Source organism: Anolis sagrei, chromosome 3 (genome assembly GCF_037176765.1).
Source record: "Anolis sagrei isolate rAnoSag1 chromosome 3, rAnoSag1.mat, whole genome shotgun sequence".
In the NCBI taxonomy this organism is placed as follows: Eukaryota; Metazoa; Chordata; class Lepidosauria; order Squamata; family Dactyloidae; genus Anolis; species Anolis sagrei.
In genome coordinates, this window is record NC_090023.1 from 234,303,987 (window position 1) to 234,325,259 (window position 21,273).

Sequence of the window (21,273 nt, forward strand, 5' to 3'; positions counted from 1 at the left end):
ATGCAGGCGGAACGTCAGGAGAGAATGCCTCTAGACCATGGCCTGAAAAAACCTACAACAACCCAAATAAACAAATAAATAGAGCTTGAAGGCAACGGCTTTCAAGCGGGTGGCATTTCAGCACCACGGGCCCCTGGACAGCGACCTTAGCGGTCCATTGCAGCTGAGGCTGAAGCGAAGGGCGGCATTCCCTCAGGGCGCCGAGGGGGGCGCTCTTTCCGCGTCGGCGTAACTGGACTCCGAGAGTCGGATCCCAAACAGCGGCAGGCGGCTTGGTCGTGGCCGATCTCACCTTACAGCCGACATCAGACCTTGGGGGCACGGGTGGGAAGCTGAGCCTTGAGGGCTGGAAGCATGCCGAGCGGATTCCTGACCCCTTCCTTCCTCAAGGTCTGCGGAAAAGAGCTGGCCCCCAGTTTCCCCTAAGTAGCTCCGCGAAGGGGAGGGCTGCCCAGAAGGATGGGGTTTGCCGCTCTTTAAAGCGAGGATCTTGGGCGCCGCACCATGTTGTACAATTGGCTTCTTTGAGTCATGCGCCAGAATGGTGAGTTGATTGCTGTTGTGTGTCCCCCCCCCCCCCTTCTGCTCCTCTCGTTTTAAGATTGGATGCGTCAATAGAAGAAGATGGAAGAAGAGGGTCAAGGCGAGAAGAGAGGACAGGGGAGAAACCCCATCTCTTGCTTGCTCCCCCCTCCCCCGCGTCAGAGGAAAAAAGGGGATCATTCAAACCCATGCAACATGGTTTATGGTCTCAGGCAAACCCTATTAACTTGGTAAGAGCGCTCTCAGAATAAGTGCATTCACGAATGAGATGCAAACCACAAAGCCGACCAAAAGGCTCAAAACTCGACACTATCGCCTTGAGATCAGGTTGCAGGGGCTCCTTCAAGGCTTGCGACTTGTAGCTTCTCCTTTCCAGACTTCAGTGACCAAACTGACCTCGCGTTGAGTCAATCAATACCAGGTGGGGATGCTTTAAGAGAGAGGAAATGGATACTCCAAGTAGTAGGAGCATTTGCTGTCCAAGTATAAGTCCAGATTGCCTCCTTGCTCTTTCTCTTCATTGCTGTCCTCTTCACTCAAAAGCTGCACATTTTTTCTTTTGATTATTACCAATAATAATAATAATAATGCAATAATTTTTTTCCATGTCAGGAGTGACTTGAGAAACAGCAAGTCGCTTCTGGTGTGAGAAAATTGGCCATCTGCAGGGACGTTGCCCAGGAGATGCTCAGATGTTTGATGTTTACTATCCTTGTGGGAGGCTTCTCTCATGTCCTCACATGGGGAGCTGAAGCTGACAGAGGGAGCTCAACCCACTCTCCTTGGATTCAACCCATTGACCTGTCAGTCATCAGTCCTGCCAGCTCAAGGGTTTAACCCATTGTACCACTGGGGGTTCCAATTATTATCATTGTCAATAATACAATAATAATTTTTTCCATGTCAGGAGCGACTTGAGAAACTGCAAGTCACTTCTGGTGTGAGAAAATTGGCTGTCTGCAAGGACATTGCCCAGTGGATGCCCGAATGTTTGATGTTTACCATGCTTGTGGGAGACTTCTCTCATGTCCCTGCATGGGGAGCTGGAGATGGCAGAGGGAGCTCAAGCCACTCTCCTTGGATTCAAACAATTGACCTGTTAGTCATCAGTCCTGCTGGCACAAAGGTTTAACCCATTGTGCCACTGGGGGCTCCAATTATTATCATTGCCAATAATAATAATAATAATAATACAATATTTTTTTTCCATGTCCGGAGTGACTTGAGAAACTGCAAGTCACTTCTGGTGTGAGAAAATTGGCTGTCTGCAAGGACGATGCCCAGTGGATGCCCGGATGTTTGATGCTTACCATCCTTGTGGGAGGCTTCTCTCATGACCCTGCATGGGGAGCTGGAGTTGGCAGAGGGAGCTCAACCCACTCTCCCCAGATTTGAACCACTGACCTGTCGGTCAGCAGTCTTGCCGGCACAAAGGTTTAACCCAATGCACCACTGGGTGCTCCAATTATTATCATTGCCAACAACAACAACAACAACAACATACTTAGTTTATATTCCACTCTATCTCCCCAGGGGACTCAAGGCAGATTACAGAACACATATACGGCAAACTCTCAATGCCGTTATACAATTAACAAGGACAGAGAATACATAAACAGAGGTATATAGATATAAAGAAAATGTCACCTGGAAATAAGAGGGTCTTTCTGACACCGATATACTACTTGGAATGCGAGTGGGGTGCTAGTGGACATTGAGATAAATCCACGTAGCTCTGCTAAGCGGCGTCGGTTACTATGGCTGCACTTCTGTATAGACATGAGACACTCTTATCTGAGACCAAGCTCTGCTGAACACAGTTCCACTCACTTCTGTTTAAATTCACTGGGTTGAGCTTCATCCTTCATTGCACTTAATGACTGACCAACTCTTTAGGAGGGGGAGCTAAAAAAGGGGTGGATGTAGGTAACAGATACAGGTTTCATGGATGTCTTTGAATTCCAATTTTGCAGGAAAAGTGGGATATTGTTAATGTGTCCCATTACATGGCAAACCAGACAGGGTGCAGCTGGACACAAACACATTTGACTATCTCAGGTATAGATTAGAGTGCTATCAAAAGTAGAAGTGTAATAATTTAAAGGGAGGAGACTAATAAGGGGATAGAAACCATCAGATAATGAGAGATTTGCAGAGCTGACTTTTCATTCAATTTTTAATTTTATTTGTTTGTGTACGTGTGTGTTTCATGTTTGAGGATGACGTGATTTTAAACATGAATGAAATGTTTTATATGTTTTAATGTGCATTTAATTTTAATTTCAATTTTTAACTTAAGTGTGTTTTAACTGTTTGTTTTCCAAAGGCATTGAATAGTTGCCATATGTAAAGCCACCTTGAGTCCCCTTCGGGGTAGAGAAAGGCAAAATACAAATAGAGTAAATAACCAAAATTGTGTTTATGTTGTTGTTTTATAAGGGTATTCAGCCCCCGGTGGTACAGCGGGTTAAACAACTGAGCTGCTAAACCTGCTGACCAAAAGGTCAGAGGTTTGAATCAAGGGAGTGGGGTGAGCTCTCACTGGTAGCCCCAGTTTCTGCCAACCTAGCAGTTTGAAAACATGCAAATGTGAGTAGATCAATAGGTATCACTTTGGCGGCAAGGTAACGTCACTCCATGCAGTCATGCTGGCCACATGACCTTGGAAGTGTCTATGGGCAATGCTAGCTCTTCGGCTTAGAAATGGAGATGAGAACCAACCCCAGAGTTGGAAACGATAGACTTAATGACAGGGGAAAACCTTTACCTTTACCTATTCAGCTATAGATAAAATGTAGTTGTGTAGTTTTTAGTATTTTTTATCCGCCCCAAAAGTCTTGTTTGTTCTGTCATTTCTGCTCTATCAGGCCTTGAATAAAAATTATTTTAAAAGACTATCTTGCAAGTGTCATGCAGTCCAGCCTGCAACCATGCAGGAATACAAGCCAAAAATGGCCATTCGATCCAAGTCTTAAAATCTCTAAAGTAGAAGAATTCTCTAAGGCAGTTTCTTCCATGCAAACAGCTCTTATGGTCAAGAATTTCTTCCAAATATTTTGGTGGAAATTATTTTCTGTAATTTGAGTGCAATGGATCTTGTCCTAATCTCTGAAGCAGTAGAAAACAAGCTTATTCTATGTTCTAATGACATGGCTATCCTTGTTGTATGCCTTCAAGTCATTTGCAACTTATGGCAATCCAACATGAACCTATCACATGGTTTTATGAGGCTGAGAGTGTGTGACTTCCCCAAGAAAACCCAGTGAGATTCTGTTGGGGAATCTGAGCTGTTACACTCAAAATAACCCTCAGTTGGGGTGACTCTGCCATAAATATAGTAGAGTACTAGAAGTAAACTTCATAACCAGCAGAAACTTATGTGTGGCAAAGTAGGATAGCCTTCTATATCTTAGGATAGACCACTATTTCAGAGTCAGAACTATAGGTTATATTTATTGAAGTAAAATAAATACATTCTTGATAGAAAAGGTCTTGGAGCTAGCTAGCTTACAAAATCTTGCCTTCTAAAGGCGGTAAAAGGTAAAAAGATCCATGCAGCTACATTTTGCCTAGAGAGAAGCAAAATGCATCCTTACTGAAAGGAAGAAAAGGCAGAAGAGACAATGGAAACCGCATGGTTAACTCAGGGCAATAAAACTTAAAGAGGAAGTTCCCTCAAAGAATTCCATTGCTCCATCATCAAAGGAGAAAGGAGACAGTGGCTGGCAGGAAGAGAGAAGACAAAGCCCTTTTGGGAAAACATGCTTAGGTATGTGGGGGGAGGAATTCCTCAACCTGATACTACCTCTAGTCTAGCTACTAATTGAGGTCTGGAAAATTGATGACACAAGAGACTTGTGCAGACCAGGGATGAAGCCCAACAATTTCCACAGCTGCACAGAGTTTTGAGCTGTGGTCTACAGAGTTATAGTCCAATGCTTCAACCACACCATACCATGGCTATCATATCACCTCCTAATTTTGGTCTAAGCATACCTAATCCCTCAAGCCTATCTTCATCTTTTTCACTCCTTTGTACATAGTCCAGCTTGTCAGTATATTTCTCAAACTGTTGTGTCCAGACAAGGACACATTATTCTAAGTGAGGTATGACAACAGCAGAATGAAATACTGCCATTCTGTCCCTTAGCCTGGAGATTGTATTCATGATGATGCATCCCAAAATTGCATTGCCTTTTTTTTTTTGGCTGCCACATTACGCTATTGTTCCATGTTTAGTTTGTGGTCTGGAAAAATATATCTGATTTTACTGAACCTGAATGAATGGTATATATTTCACATTTGAAATAGTGAAATGAGAATATGAGATACAGAGTGTCAGGGACTCACACAACATTTCATGAAAAACATAGAGGACATGCTTACACAGAAAATGTACTACAAATGAATATGTGTAGGATTGCACTGTAGGAAAATGACATATTTTGAATGATACAGTCATGTTGGAATAAACTGCATTTTTCCCATGAAGTGATATATTTGGAAATGTAATGCAGACAACAAACTAGAACGCATAAAAGAAATTCAGATATAGTCAGGAAGAAATTGTGAGGGATATGACTCATTCCAATCAAAACAAGTTGTGTGGTTCTGTCCAGCGTATCTTTGCTGTGGAGTACATGTGTAACAGCCTGAGTCCAACCATTTTATTGCAAGGCAGACCTGTTTTTTGCACAAGTCCCCTATCACATAAACGTGTTTGCAATTATATTAGCACAACCATTGTACATTGTACAAAATTAAACTTCATATTTCAGTCCCCAGAATCACATTTTATTGCTAAATTCACTCAGAACTAAAACATTCATGGGAGACATTTTATGAGATGGTCAGTCAAATATTGTGCACAATGCTGTTGCATTCCAGCTGTGTACTGGAAACATCAGCTGGGAAGAAAATCCATTGCACTTGTCTTGATTATATGTATGTGTTTACAAACAAAGAGGGCTGTCCATAACCATGCAAAAGGATTGGAGGGATATAGTATATGATTCCGAGTAATCAAACAAATAACCAAAAAACTATACATAATGTTTATGTATGTTTATAATTTATTGTACGTTCCGGCATTGACTGTTTGCCGTATATATGTTGTGCTCTGCCCTGAGTCCCTGGCAGGGTGAAAAGGGTGGAATATAAATGTTTTAAAATAAATAAATAAATAAATAAATTCCAATACAGTAAACTCAAATGGAACAAACTGCCCTTCTGTAATCTCTCTCCTTGTTTTTCTTTCATTTACTTTTGCAGTATGGCTTCATAAATACATGCCTGAAGTCTCTGGTGGTTGAAAAGTATGGCGAAGAGATATGGGAAAAACTAAGGTACTTTAGCTTTTCAAAATTTATTTATTGTCTTTCAGGGCTAGAAGAATTTCAGAAGTCATTGAATAATTCTTTCTGATCCATGCTCACCTACGTGGACACATACTGCATGTAATAACCAAGATTCTATGGGCTTGGTTTCCAGATCGTTGATTATCTTGGTTGCCTTCCTCTGTCAACTTTCTTCTTGAACTACCAGACCCAGAAATGGACACAGAATTCCATGTGAGGTCTGACCAAAGCAGAATAGAGTAGAACTACTCAGTCTGGACACTGTAATCTTGTAGCCTAGAATTCCATTGGTTTTTTTTTTTTGCCACCTCAAGATATTGTTGAGCAAAGACTATCTAGATCTGAATGTTCTTCAGGTGTTTCTGGATTGTAACTCGTGGCATCCCTAGTCAGCATAGTGAGTAATGAGAGCTGCCAAAAGCTGCAGCCCAACAACATCTGGTGAACGTCATGTTTCCCATTCTCTAATTAAGTGAATAAGAAAATGTATTGTATGTATTTATGCGTGCAGTAGTGAGCTGATCTGTTAGACCATCATTAGCCACTGATTCTCACTCATATCACTGTTGTTTTTGCTGTCTGGCAGGGACTTTCCTATGGTTCAGGCTAAAGATGCATTATTCTAATTTTAGCCCTTCTACATTAGAATTCCCAGCACTCAGAGGGGAACCTTACATGTATTTTGGAAGTAGACTAGTAACACTATTGAGGAAAAATTCAGTCTTCACAATGGAAACATAGACTTCCCCAGACTTGATAGAATAAATATATAAACTGCTTCAAACTGAAGGAATGTTAACACCTCTAAAAGGAAAATGCACACATGGACTGCTAAGATTTGAAAATACCTTAAGTAAATTTCAACATTGACTCAGTATGGTACCCCATAGTGAAAGAGCCTTTTGGTAAGCAATACTTAAACAAAGAATTTATAGTGGCAGATGACATATCACTGTAGCAAAATGCCCCCCCCCCCCCATGGTATGGATAGTTCAAAATAATTACTGAGACAAAGGCAGCAATTGCTTCATCTCATGATTCCAAATGGCTGTTTCTGGGTAAACATGTTTCTAACTGCATGTTGACTTCTTGTCTAGTAGCAAAAGAGTCATTATACAGGAATGAAGTTTCATCACTTCTCAGAGTTATTACAGCTGACAGCTTTAAGTGTCAATAACTGTAAGCAAAAAGAAATATGTTTCCACTCACTTTCTCCTTTATTTGCTAAAGATAACAAAGGAAACATTCGCTTGACTGTTCTGAAGATTAAATATAAAGTTCAGATTTGGCAAAGATATGCCCCCCCCCCCCCCCCCCCCCCCCCCCCCCCCCCCCCCCCCGCCCCCCCCCGCCCCCCCCCTATGAATCATCACAAAGTTTATGATCAGCTGGAGAGGCCCTGCTCTCGATCCCACCACCATCACAAATGTGACTGGTGGGAACAAAAAACAGGGCCCTCTCAGTGGTGGCTCCTCGTCTGTGGAACTCTCTCCTCAGTGACATCAGATTGGCGACCTCCCTCCTGTCCTTTAGAAAGAAACTCAAGACCTGGTAATGTGACCAAGCATTTGAACAGTAGCAGTAGCAATCAGGAATAAGACTCAGTGTGATATGTATGACAGTGGACTGTCCAAGACACTGATTTTAAACCGGCATGATTTTAATCAAATGTTTCTTAATGTAATGTATTTTAATGAACTGTTTTAAAATATGTTTAAATATTGTGGCTACCACTTGAATGATTGCTTGTTGTGAAGCCGCCCTGATTGATCATAATTATTTCTTAGTGATTACTATTTCTTACTGATTAAATATGTAAATTAGTTTGCTGGTGGCACACTATTGATGGATATATATACAGTGTATATATATATATATGTGTGTGTGTGTGTGTGTATCTTTTCAAGTGATCCCATTAATTTCAAGAATTACTCAGTAGTACAGTAGATTCAGTTCCTTCCTTTGAAATATACCGTACAGTGCTAAGGATGTAGGGCCCTTTCTTATTGAAATGTAGGGAAATTGTGGCCCTCATTTTTGCATATGCACATTCTATTAAGTCTCCATGCTTTCCATTTATGAGGGGGATGTTATTTCAAAATTCTGTTTTTCAGGAGTAGAAAATCACCTGATGGCTATTATTCTGTTGAAAAACTATTATCTGGGTTGAATTAATCTGCTCCCATTTCACTGAGGTTGCTTGATGATCCTTTACCAGCTGTAATTATAATATTAATTATATGTTACTAATGACAATATTTGTAATTTTATTACAGAGTTCAAACTGGAGTAGAGGATACTTTTTTGACTTTTGAAGTTTACAGAGATGATATCACAATGCAACTCATTGACAAGGCATGCAAAATTCTGGGTATGCATTTTGAGGGAATGGGGCAATATAACATATTTTCTGTTGATTTTTAAAAGTTGTCCTTTTTATTTATGATACTGTAAAATGCCAATTTCAGCATCAGAACCAATGAGTGAAAATAAATTAGATGTTTAGTTGTTTTGTGCCTTCAAGCTGCTTCTGATTTATGGTGGCACTAAGATGAATCAATCATGGGGTTTTCTTGGCAAGATTTGTTCAGAAGGTGGTTGCCCTTGCCTTTTCCTGGGGCTGAAAGAGTGTGACTAGCCCAAGGCCACCCAGTTGCCTTCCTGGTTGAGCTGGCATTCAAACTCTAGTTGCTTGTAACTCCCTCCAGCCCTAGCCAATGCTGAAGGAACTTGGGAAATCTAGTTCAAGAACAGCTGGAGGACCACATATTTATCACCCCAATAATGTGGTTGTGTGTGTATATATACCTATAATATAAAAAATTTGGTGGACCTCATTGGACATGAATTCTGAAGTGCAAATGGTTATAATTCAGCCATCATCTGAATCGCAGTGATCTGAAAATTTCTAAGATAGCCTCAACCTGTGCTCCAATTATCATGGAAAGAAGAAGGCAGGGAGACACTTTAAGAAATGTTTGAAGTTCAATATCAGACTCTTCTCAGATTTTGCTAACTCCAGGTATGAAAATAGTACATACGGGGGGGGGGGGGGGGGGAGCATATTGGGTAGACATTGAAGCTAAATAATGAGGTATCCATGCTGTTCAAAGGCATCAGGTTCTTGGAGCCATGGCAACAATTGGACCTCTTTTAGCTTGAAATTTGGAATACTTATTTTTTGGTCTACCACTTCCAGAATCCTCAGTGACCACGTTGGTTAGTAGAGTCTGAGAAATATCATCTAAAATACAGCCATTTCCCCCAAAATACTGCATAATTTCTCTGTGCCCACATGCTTCCCTTTACAGACAAAAAGCTCCATGTTGCTTTGATTCTGTATGTTTTACCTTAACTGAAGTGTAATTTAGATAGATCCCACATCAATTAAAGGTAAGAATGCTGATACATCATGACTTTATTGCCTAAAGCGATGTGAATCAAAGTATTCTCATTTATCTGAATTCAGTTAAGTTTTTATTTTTTAAACATGCTAGTTTTGTTATGCTAATGTACATTTATTTCTTCAGATGTTCCCCCAGATATGGTCCTGAAGCAGTTTGGAGAATATTTCTTTGAATTCTGTAAGCGGTCAGGTTATGACCATATGCTGAGAACTCTGGGAGGAAATCTCTATGAATTTATAGAGAATTTGGATGCCTTGCATAGTTACCTGAGTCTATCTTACCAGGTAAGTATAGTCCAACCCCCTTATCCATCTTCATAAAGGAGGTTTTCCTCAAGATTGTAGCAGGTCCTCAAAGGATTAAGCTCTTTTCCCCAGGTACTACAGCTATAGCTGCTATGAGCTCTTTGCCACTGTTTCTTTTTTGGGAGAAAAAATGCTAAAGTTTGAGACCAATTCAAAAACAGGTTTTTTAAAGTGTGTGTGGTACATATGTGTGCCTTTTTGGGGTCCATTTTGCACTGAATCTGATATGAAACAAATTTTAAGGATGAGGGATACAGCTCAATCTTTTATGAAATTTTGTGATTGGAATCCATCTCAGGAGTAATAAAAAGACACAGTGATATAAGGTGTAGTCACACAATTACATCATTGTATTTCACTTTAATTGTTTTAGCTATCCTTTGGAATTCTGGGATTTGTAGTTTTCTGAGATATTTAGGATTATCTTCCAGGGAGCAAAAATACTGTTGTTCAAATGAATGCTCTAAAAATTCAAAGTCATCATACAGCAAATCCCATGATTCCATAGAATGGAGCCACAGCAAAGTGGTATCTAACTCCTGTAGCAGCACTTTAATTTTGCAGTATGGATGCACCCAGGCCCGTAGCCAGGATTTCGTTTCGGGGGGGGCTAAAAAAATTTCAGGGGGGGTTTCGGGGGGGGGCTGAGTTTCGGGGGGGGCTGAGTCTGAGTGAAAGAGGGTCTAGCCTAGCAAACCTTTTGTATCATTACCCCAATACCCCCATACATATGGGATATATTGAGAATGGTGATCAAATCATGATATTAATAAACATAACAGTTTAAATATTGCACCAGTAAGGCCTTTTCGCGAACCACCATGAGAATTTCGGGGGGGGCTGAAGCCCCCCGAGCCCCCCCCCTGGCTACATGCCTGGATGCACCTATAAAAGATTGATCTAATTAGTAAAATCACTTTATTTGTATTGCCCAAATAAATTAAATCCTCAGCGTAGGCAATGCTAAGTAAATTTTCTAGTGTCCTATAATTAGCAGAATGTGTTGGTGATGGCTTCATATTTCTGAAGCGAGAGAACTTAGTCATCACATTCAGGGTATTAAGAGAGATGCATCTGAAACAGCACTGCCGCTTTGGCTTTAGAAAATAATATTGTTATCAGGATGCATTGTTTTAATCATATCATAATTCTAATTTGGTGAAGCCATCAAAGCTCAGTTCTTTGGCTTAATGTGGCCAGAAGATAGCGCAGTGGCAGTTGCTGTTTCCGCACACTGTGGAGTTGACCTTCAAATATGCGTACCCTCCAACTGCCCCAGTTTGGTGAGGGACAGTATTGATTCACCCTTGGTCATCCCAATTTTTCAAGAGATGAAAGGTCTAAGATTTTTTTCTTCTGGTTTGCCTAATCTTCCTAATTAATCTTTTTTTTTTTGGTCATCTTGACCACTCTCTGAAATTGCTTGGCCACACATATCCCAGATTCCACCTAGGAAATGTCTGAGGATGCAGGATGTGTCATTTTCAAACTGATGTTTTGAGTGTTTTTCAGAAAATGAATGCCCCCTCATTTAGGGTGGAAAAGAATGGAGACGGGTCAATGCATTTGCATTATTATTCAGACAGACGAGGCTTGTGCCACATTGTTCCAGGTATGTAATTTTCTCTGTAGTAAATGTTGGAAAGCTAATTGAGAGCCATTGAATCAATACTCCCAAATTTCCCGCACCCATCATGCTTTCGCCTTTCCGGTGTTTTTTCACACCTTTATACTTTCCTTTATTTATGCACTCATTAATTGATTGCATGATTAAACCATTCACTAAAGAGACTTCTTTATTCCTTATGATGTTGACCCAGTGTTGTGCATAGAATAAATCCACCGAAATAAGCTTAAGATGGCTAAACTGACGTCTTACTTGTTTAATAGTTCTAATCTAAACTTTAGATTGCTTAGATTTATGGGATTTGAACTAGCAATGCCTAGATACCGTTAAAAATGGCAGTAGTCATTCGATCAACAGTTTTAAGCACTCTTACAATCCTAAATAGGTTTTCAGTCTTCAGCACATTTACTATGGTTACTTCTGCGCTGGAATTGCTCTCCATAAGTCATTATAGTAATATTAGAAAAGAATCAGAATGTAATATTTTTCCTCTGCTTCAGGCATAATTGGTGCAGCGGCCTTGGATTTTTTCAACATTGAAATTTCCATGGAAATAGTAAACCAAACAGAAGAAGAAGAAAGAACTGGAAAAAAGGAACATATTGTTTTCCTAGTAACACAAAAACCTGTGTTTTCATACAAAAGGAGAAATAGGTTCTCTACCTCTCCACAATATCTTTCAAGTTCAGGAACCCAGGTGGAGAAACAACTAAATAAAGAGGTACTGTGTGTTTATTCTGAATAAAAACATTAGAAACAATGCATACATAAAATGAAGCATGAAAGGTGTTTCATAATTGTAACCAAAACAGTAGAGACAAAGCTTCGGTTTTGCTCTGGAGCCTATATTGATAGTGGCATTCATATAGCAGAAATACATTTTTCTTGTCTTACTGTAGTGTGCATTAGCTGCATTTGCCATTATAATCAGCATTAGGATTCTCATTGGTACAAGAACCCATTTAAAATCAACGGGGAAGCATTACTTTTACAATTATGATGATTTATTTTAAAAATATTCTGACCAGTTCAAATTTTGCCCCACAAAAATGAGCATTCATCCAATCCTGGATGCATTTTCAATACTATTGTCTCACTGATTTCAATGTATAGATTACTCTCAGGTAGAGATGGAGCCACCAGTGGCACAGTAGGTTGAATCACTGAGTTGCTGAACTTGCTGACCAAAAGGTCACGTTTCAAATCCAGGGAGTGAGGTGAGCTCCTGCTGTTAGCCCCAGCTTCTGCCAACCTAGCAGTTCAAAAATATGCAAATGTGAGTAGATCAATACGTACCACTCCGGTGGGAAGGTAATGACACTTGGCCACACGACCTTGGAGGTGTCTATGGACAATGCCGGCTCTTCGGCTTAGAAATGGAGATGAGCACCAACCCCCAGAGTAAGACACAACTGAACTTAATGTCATGGGGAAACCTTTAACTTTCTTTATTTTAGAGATGGTAATCTAAGAAAACAAATGAACTGATTTGAACTTAGTTGATGCTGTCATTAGGATGTAGCACCTACAGTATTTTTTTTTGTTTCACTTGTGATTTCTCCAGCATAATATTTTAGAAATTAGGTTATACTGTACCCCTAGCATTATAAATATTTCCCCAAAGATTTGTACAATAAAAAAGACGTAAAAGTAAAATCCATCATTTTTAAAGGATTTTTTTGGAGGGGGGGAGTAGTCTGAAATAATGAATTCTACTTACACAGGTTCCAAACTTACCCCAAACATGAGGGAGGGAATACAAAACATTATTTTCTTTTTGGTCTTATTTCCTAGCTAATGTATAATCCTTGTTAAGTTTCTTCACTAAAGATATCCAAATCACTTTGAAGATAATATATTATCATACTTTTGGATTTATTTATTTCACAGGATCTTGATCGAGCCATGAATAAAATCAGAGATAAAACAAATCTCCTTTCTCCCTGTCCTATGAAGAAAAGTCACTGGGAAACAATCCGAGGAATTGTAACAATAGGAAAAGGTAAACAAACATATATTTCCAAAATATGAGTCAGTAAAAAAAATAGTTTGACATTTAACTACACCAGTTCCATGTTTATTCTCATTGGATAAACAAAGTGATGTATTTATATATGTATATGACTGTTATGCCATCATTTCTCAAGTGAGCTTTAGGAAGTGTAGATGGTCTTTTTCTGTATGTATTTATTAATTAAGTTCTTTTTTCTATACCACTTTTTTCACCCCTGAGGGGACTCAAAGCGGTTTACAGCATAATAATTGGCAAAAATTCAATGCTAAACATATAAAAGCAATACATAACATATCTAAAACATAACATATAACTATGAATTACAACTGTTAAAACTAAACAACACATCAACATCAACATATTAGCCATATTGGACATTGCATCAACCCCGTGATTGTCATTTAGCTGCTTCAGTAGTGCTATCACTTACCAAATGCTTGCTTGCATAGTCAGGTTTTGAGTTATTTTCTGAACCCCAGGAGAGAGGGAGCCGATCGCTGGGGAGGGAGTTCCACAGCCAAGGGCCACCACCAAGAAGGCCATGTCTCTCATCCCCACCAAGAGCAGGACCTCCCCGGCCAATCTTAATGCTCGAACTGGTTCATAAAGGGAGATATGTTCAGACAGGTAAGCTGGACCAGAACAGTTTAGGGTTTTATAGGCTAAAGCCAGCACTTTAAATTGTACTCAGTATTTATTTTATTATTTTTTATTTGTCGTGTCAGAGCAACCAGTCCATTATATATTACATTTCTAACAGAAACAAAGCAAACAGACAGAAAAATACACATCTTGTGAGTTTGGTAGTTGGTTAAATGTCCTTTGACCAGTATCTGGCCACTTGGAGTGCTTCCGGTGCTGCTGCAAGAAGGTCCTCCATGGTGCATGTGGCAGGGCTCAGGGTGCATTGCAGCAGGTGGTCAGTGGTTTGCTTTTCTCCACATTCGCATGCCGAGGATTCCACTTTGTAGCCCCATTTCTGAAGGTTGGCTCTGCATCTCGTGGTGCCAGAGCGCAGTCTGTTCAATGCCTTCCAAGTCGCCCAGTCTTCTGTGTGCCCAGGAGGGAGTCTCTCATTGGGTATCAGCCATTGGTTGAGGTGCTGGGTTTGGGCCTGCCACTTTTGGACTCTCGCTTGCTGAGGTGTTCCAGCGAGTGTCTCTGTAGATCTTAGTAGTAGCAGACTAGCAGCCAATGGAGATGACATAATGGAAATTGTGCTCTCCCTATATGCTGCTCCTTCCCACTTACAGGTGCATCTGCAAAAAATGTCAGTCTGCTCTTTTACCAATTGGAATGAAGGAGACTGATCTTTTCTCTCTCTCCCACAAATGATCTTCAGTGCAACAGTTGAAAATAGGATTTCTTGTTGCAGTGTCTCCTCACACGAGTGATCTTGATTGGTAGAAGAACAAACCTCCATAACTTGCAGTAGTTGCTGTCCAGTAAGTGATGATTGGGTGACTTTTACAGTCCCTGTTATTTCCATGCAGTATTGAATATGTCACTGATCACGAATAAAAAATCAGTTATGAACTCTAGGTTACACATTTGTAATTGTGACTATGAATTCCTGCCAAGATCTTGTTATCTGAAGCAGGCCGTAGCCAGGATTTCATTTGGGGGGGGGGGGTGTGAATTTTTTCAGGGGGGGGGGTTTCGGGGGGGGGCTGAGTTTCGGGGGGGCTGAGTCTGGGTGAAAGAGGGTCTAGCCTAGCAAACCTTTTGTATCATTACCCCAATACCCCCATGCATATGGGATATATTGAGTATGGTGATCAGATCATGATATGAATAAACATAACAGTTTAAATAATGCACCAGTAAGGCCTTTTCACGAACCACCATGAGAATTTCGGGGGGGGGGGGGGGGGGTGAAGCTAATAGCCATGATGGATTACCCTAGTGTGATTGATAGTGCGTCCCTGAATAAAAGTTGCCTGGGAGCATGATCAGAAGGATGCTATTGCATTCATGTCCTGAATGTAGGCTTGCCATAGTTACCTGGCTGGTTACAGTGTGAACAGAATGCTTGATAAGAGCCTTTTAGTCTGATTAATCAGGGCTCTGCATGCATTCTGCTTCTCTTTAACTGTTATTGAGGCATCTCTTCTTGAAATTATGCTTTGTTCATATTGCTCCTCAGTATTTATTTTTGTTTATTAGGCCATGAATTCTTATTCCTCATTATAAGCAAGCTTAAAGACATGAGATGAAATAGGGTCACATTTTTCCTTTGCCTGTCTTCTGTCTTCCTAATATCTTAATATGTTTATATTAAGTTATAAACATAAGGTTTATGGAACTGCGGTGGCACAGTGGGTTAAACCCTTGTGTTGCTAACTGCTGACTTGAAGGTCGGCAGTTCAAATCCATGAAACAGGGTGAGCTCCCGTCTATCAGCCCCATCTTCCCATACATTGAGAGAAGCCTCCCCATCTTCCCATACATTGAGAGAAGATATGAGAGAAGCCTCCCACATCTGGGCGTCCCCTGGGTCTCTGCAGACAGCCAATTATCTCACACCAGAACCAATTGTGTCAGAAGCATGTCAAAAGCAAATTTCTCAATTTGCTTCTGACATGATAAAAAAAAAAACCCCAGAAGGCTTGGACAGGTCCATTTTGGCATATGAAATTCTGTGACATCCCATCCTGATGCTATTATTAGGCGAAGGAGCAGATGATGGTAGAGAAAACATGGTGAATAAATGTGCCTGTTAAGTTTGGCCCACTGCTGTCAAGGCTGAATAAGGTTTCATTAAAAGTGCTAAATTAAGATGTCAGCTTGCTTTGGGAATCAGGCAGCAAAATGACTTGGACTAGACCTGGCCATTGTACAAATCAAAAGCAAAAAAGGGTGGCTTCTGAGGAGAGAGAGAATTCTCGGGATGTATAAAATATGTATGTAGCTCCATTTAGTTTACTCTAATATTCTTTTTAAATTTTATTTCATCTGTAAGTTAATACAAGATTTATGGATACAGGCACCTTTTGGGTCTATTCAACTAAAAACGTATCCCCCTTTAATGGTTCTTGAAGAAAGAGATATTAGTATTTCTCAACTGAAGCACATTGGTCTTAAGACTATTATTTACTTTCTAATTTTAGATAGATTTTGGGCTATCACCACAGTGTCATATACATATGTTAGATCTTGTTGCTATGCAATTTTGTGTTCAGTTCACAGTGGCCTAAGCAGGGTTTTACAAGTGCTACCACTACAGGTAGCATTATCACGGGGTGTCTGCGCCCTACACCACTGGAGAAATTACACTGCTTAGCCGGTATTGCACCACCTGACATCCGCCGGGAAGTAGCAGCCAATAGTGAAAGGACCAAGGCAGAGACATCTCCAGCCCATCCCCTGTTTGGGTATCAGCCAGCACGTCAACGACTTAAATCAAGACATAGTTTTCTTAGATCTACAGAGACACTCGCTGGAACACCCCAGCAAGCGAGAGTTCAAAAGTGGCAGGCCCAAACCCAGCACCTCAATTCATGGGTGATACCAGATGAGAGACTCCCCTCTGGGCACTCAGAAGACTGGGCGACTTGGAAGGCGCTGAACAGATTGCGCTCTGGCACCACGAGATGCAGAGCCAATCTTAAGAAATGGGGCTACAGGGTGGAATCCTCGGCATGCGAGTGCGGAGAAGAGCAAACCACTGACCACCTGCTGCAATGCACCCTAAGCCCTGCCACATGCACAATGGAGGACCTTCTTGCGGCAACACCAGAGGCACTCCAAGTGGCCAGATACTGGTCAAAAGACATTTAACCAAATACCAAATTTGCAAAATCTGTGTTTTTTTTTTCCTTTTCCTTTTTAATCTGTGTGTTTGTTTTGCTCTGTCAGAATTGTAATTCAATGGTTGCTGATGACACGATAAATAAATAACCACTACAGGTGCACCTGCCATTGCATACCCATTTGTCACTGATGTCACTGGATTTACTGGGATTTCAGAGGCAGCCTGAATGGCATGGTACAATGTTGCATTAAGTCGGCAATGTAGTTGTGTATGGCAGCACTTCTTGCCACTTCTCTCTCATTTTCATCACTATGTACACCGACTATCAACTATAATAAACAAAATATTTTTATTTGTATTTACTATGCATGCTGTGTTCAACCTGCTTAATACAAATATGTTTATATTTGTATATTTGAAGAATAATGACTTAAGTCTAATTGCTTCAAGATATCAAATCTCTCATGCAAGCATTTTCCTCCCACCAAATTTGAGATCTTTTTAGTCTTTTCCAATTTCCAATGAATAATTGATGAGCTTGTACCTAAAGAATACAGTACTTGCAATTTTATTATATCCATATGATTAGAAATTGCAGTGCTAGAGGAAGGAAAAAGAGGCACATTAAAGTTCAATGGATAAAAGAGTTCATGCCTTTTTGGGCTCCAACTGAAAGCACATTTGGCACAGCAAAGGATATTTATTTATGAATGAAGATTAAACCTTGTGCAAAATCACGCTAATCACAGGTGCTGTTTTCATCAGCAAATTATATGAAGAGCTAACCCTTTCCTTGCTTTCCATGCTGCAGGACGGCTTCTAAGAGCATTTGATCCTGTCTACCCTAAGAACCTCTGGATAGATCCAAAGACATTCTGCAACGGGCTTCCTTTCCATATTGTTTTTGATGAAGAGGTATGTCAAACTAATGATAACATGCTTCCTGTTATATGTGAACCAGATATACAGACACTTAAAATGCCCAAAGCTTAGAAGTTGTCAGTCCAGAAATGGCCCCCCATTCACAAACTTTGTCTCAGTTCTTAAAAAATACAGCTAATATGGTTACATTTCAGTGCTAATACCTCCCTTCATGTGAACATATAAATATGCATTCAGGCACACTTCTACCTGTGGAAGACAATAGCAACAACAGGTCTTCCAGCAACCTCCTTACACTATGCTAAGACAGAAGGAAGCAGGGGTGACATGAAGCATGGCTATTGTTTTGAACTGGGTTGTGGCAGATTTTTTTAAAATATATTTTATTTTCATGTCAGGAGCGACTTGAGAAACTGCAAGTCACTTCTGGTGTGAGAGAATTGGCTGTCTGCAAGGACATTGCCCAAGGGATGCCCAGATGTTTTACCATCCTGTGGGAGGCTTCTCTCATGTCCCCGCATGAAAAGCTGGAGCTGACAGACGGGAGCTCACTCCACTCTCCGGATTCGAACCTGTCCTGCTGGCACAAGGGTTTAACCCATTGTGCCACTTGGGGCTCCAGCGTGGTAGATGATCTCTTCTCTCATGCTACCTTTGGTCCATCAGGCATTCAAAGCAATAGCCACACTCCACATTGTCCCTTCCCACTTCTTTTTGGGCAGTGTGCAGGCACCGGTGTTGTGTTTCTTATTCCCCCTTCTTCCTCCTTCCAGAGGCTTGGGTAAACTGTAGCATCACTAATTGTCTAGTTGTTCAGCAGAGTGCCTTCCCAGATCTGTTTAGTTCCATGCCTGCACAATCCTATACGTTTACCAAGAAATAAAACCCCCTGAAGTTGATTGTTAGAAATACTTCATTGTTACTGTTGCCTGTTGGATGTTGCAAAGACACAAATCCACTACAAGCAGTAGTACATAAATCACAGAGGTAAATGTTTTTGCAACTTATATAATACAACATTGAACGTATATGCAACTTATATAATACAGCATTGAGCAATATACAGAGAACGTAAGACTGTTATATACACAGTGATTTTTACACCAATCACAAAAATAGAATATTTCTTGTACCTGTTGAATGTTATGTGGTCTGTACTCTTAATTTAATAGTCCCTAGAAATGTTGCCAAATACATTTGTTCTTATTGTTTGTTATACTGTCATAGCTCGAGGAACTGAATTTGCATAGATGATGTGCCTTTTCATTTCCGTCTTCATAGAAATTCTGCACGTTAGGTCTAGTGAAGATAATAACAGTCCAAGGTAATTAAGTGAAGTTTATAGTTGTTCTTATTTGAGCCGATGTTCTTAGTCTTAGTCTAACACTCTAACTGTATACCACACTTTCTTTTGTTTGAAATACTACCAACTATATACTCATAGACTACTTTTTTTTATTGAACAATTATTCAATGGGTCTATTCTGTTTGGGACTAAAAATAGGACCTGGCCATGGTATTCTATGATTTAGAAGAGTTTCTGTGTTGGGAGGAAAGATACAGAACAAGGAGTAATTGAGAAAACTGAAATTAATATAGTGGTCTTGAAGGATATAGTCAAAAGCGGAAGCATTGAAAAAAGAATGTAAACAACATCTGTTTCAGAGGTATTTATGAAATGAAGTTCCAGTAGGACATGCATGAAAATCTTCCAGGAATGCTCAAGAATCTTGTGTTGTTTTTTCAAAACATTTTTTAAAGCTGAAAGTAAAGCAGGCTGGAGTCAGCATTCAAAAGATTGTTCCTGGCCTTCAAACTATGGGCATTCGTCTTAATCAGTACTTCAGTATTGTGCGCCCTGAAGTGAAATTCACCATCTCCAGTGTTCAGAAATTTATCAACAGCCAATTTGTTTTCCGAACTAAGAGAGAGATGATGCCAGAATCCTGGAAGCAGCGTCCAATGTTAGAGCTGAGAGGTAGTTGCTTGTTTTCTCAATAAATTTTACAGTTGGGAGATGCTGTTGTGACTAATCAAAGTTTACTATGTAGGCTTCAGCAGTAATTATGGAACACAACTGTTTCTCGCTGAAGGGCTAAATCTTTGTTTGACTTTGGAAATTTATACCAGTTCAGCTTAAAGCTGGGTACTCATGTGGCCTAGTGCTTTTTTATCCCCCAAATACCTTGCATAGAGAAAGCTAGATACCAGAGGAAAAGGTTTCAGCCTGTTCTTCTGTAAATGCTAGTTTTTTGTGTGCATTTAATTTATTTGTTATATGAACATTCAGTCATGGGATTGGGTGGGTAATAACATTCTAAGGTCTGCAGGACACACAGTCTCTGTTTTTGGTCATACCCACAAGGCCAACTATTTTCACAGAGAATGAAATATTTTGCTTAGTGGGCATGTCTGCCAAAAGCAAGATTCTTCTGCTCAAGAAAAGAGGGCATATAACAATCTTTAGAAGTCACAACAACTGTTTCTATTGAATCAGAGGTTCATAAATTTGGACAAAATCTTGTAGGCCAGTGAGCTCAACTCCCTTGCAGGAAGGCCACTGACTTGAAAAATTGCTGTTTAGATTCTACATAAATGCGTTTAAAGTATCATCTTGCTAAAAACCTGCTCTTTCCCCTTCCAAATCTTTCCCTGTGAAATCTGAAATGGTGCCCTCCTCACAGTAGTTGGGTTAGCTGATTTTCTGTTCTGGATGGAGTAGAAGAGAATGGGAGGGGAGGGTTAGACCACTGAGCATGTAGAAATGACAAAAAAGATCACTAAAAGTATTTAAACTAAAAAGAATGGTGTACAGGAAGTCTACCCATGACTATGCCTTTGTGTGAATCAGGACAGATGATCTGGATGGAGTCTGTCCAGTGTATGCTGTACCTCTGCTCCCCTCTCCTACGCACATTGCATGAGCTGGAAGAGCGGCACATGCACATTGCGGACATTGCTCCCCATGATGTCACCAGAGATCTGATCCTTCTCAATCAACAGCGACTGGCTGAGATGGAGCTGTCCAGTCAACTTGAGAGGAAGAAAGAGGAACTGAGGATCCTGTCAAAGCATCTGGAGGAAGAGAAAAAGAAAACGGAAGCCCTTCTCTATGCCATGCTCCCTAAGCATGTGGCCAACCAGCTCAAAGAAGGGAAACGAGTCGAGGCAGGTGAATGCACACAATATGGGTCAAAAACTTGGAGATGTGTAGAGCTATGATATGCAATTTGCTTATGTTGTAAGAATGAAATTCAGAATCTAGGGAGGGCTGAGAAAATGTATGGGACTCAGAGCCAAGTTGGTCCAGGCAGATTCTCTCCTTTTCTCTAATACTGTCACTGGAGTGTGGTGCAGTGCAATTTGTGGAAAATATAGTGTAAA

General features: G+C 40.4%; 1 protein-coding gene across 1 annotated transcript in view; it reads left to right on the forward strand.

Moving 5' to 3' along the window:
- Nucleotides 1-238: 238 nt before the first annotated feature.
- The window catches only part of LOC132770668 (guanylate cyclase soluble subunit beta-2-like), a 29,586-nt gene continuing 8,551 nt past the window's right edge, over nt 239-21,273 (forward strand). Inside the window, exons 1-10 of the mRNA XM_060767880.2 lie at nt 239-544; nt 5,815-5,888; nt 8,177-8,271; nt 9,431-9,591; nt 11,125-11,224; nt 11,740-11,960; nt 13,130-13,241; nt 17,819-17,922; nt 19,651-19,867; nt 20,741-21,061. Coding sequence (XP_060623863.2) covers nt 542-544; nt 5,815-5,888; nt 8,177-8,271; nt 9,431-9,591; nt 11,125-11,224; nt 11,740-11,960; nt 13,130-13,241; nt 17,819-17,922; nt 19,651-19,867; nt 20,741-21,061 — 1,408 coding nt within the window. The 5' untranslated portion in view covers nt 239-541. The remainder of the gene's footprint in view (nt 545-5,814; nt 5,889-8,176; nt 8,272-9,430; nt 9,592-11,124; nt 11,225-11,739; nt 11,961-13,129; nt 13,242-17,818; nt 17,923-19,650; nt 19,868-20,740; nt 21,062-21,273) is intronic.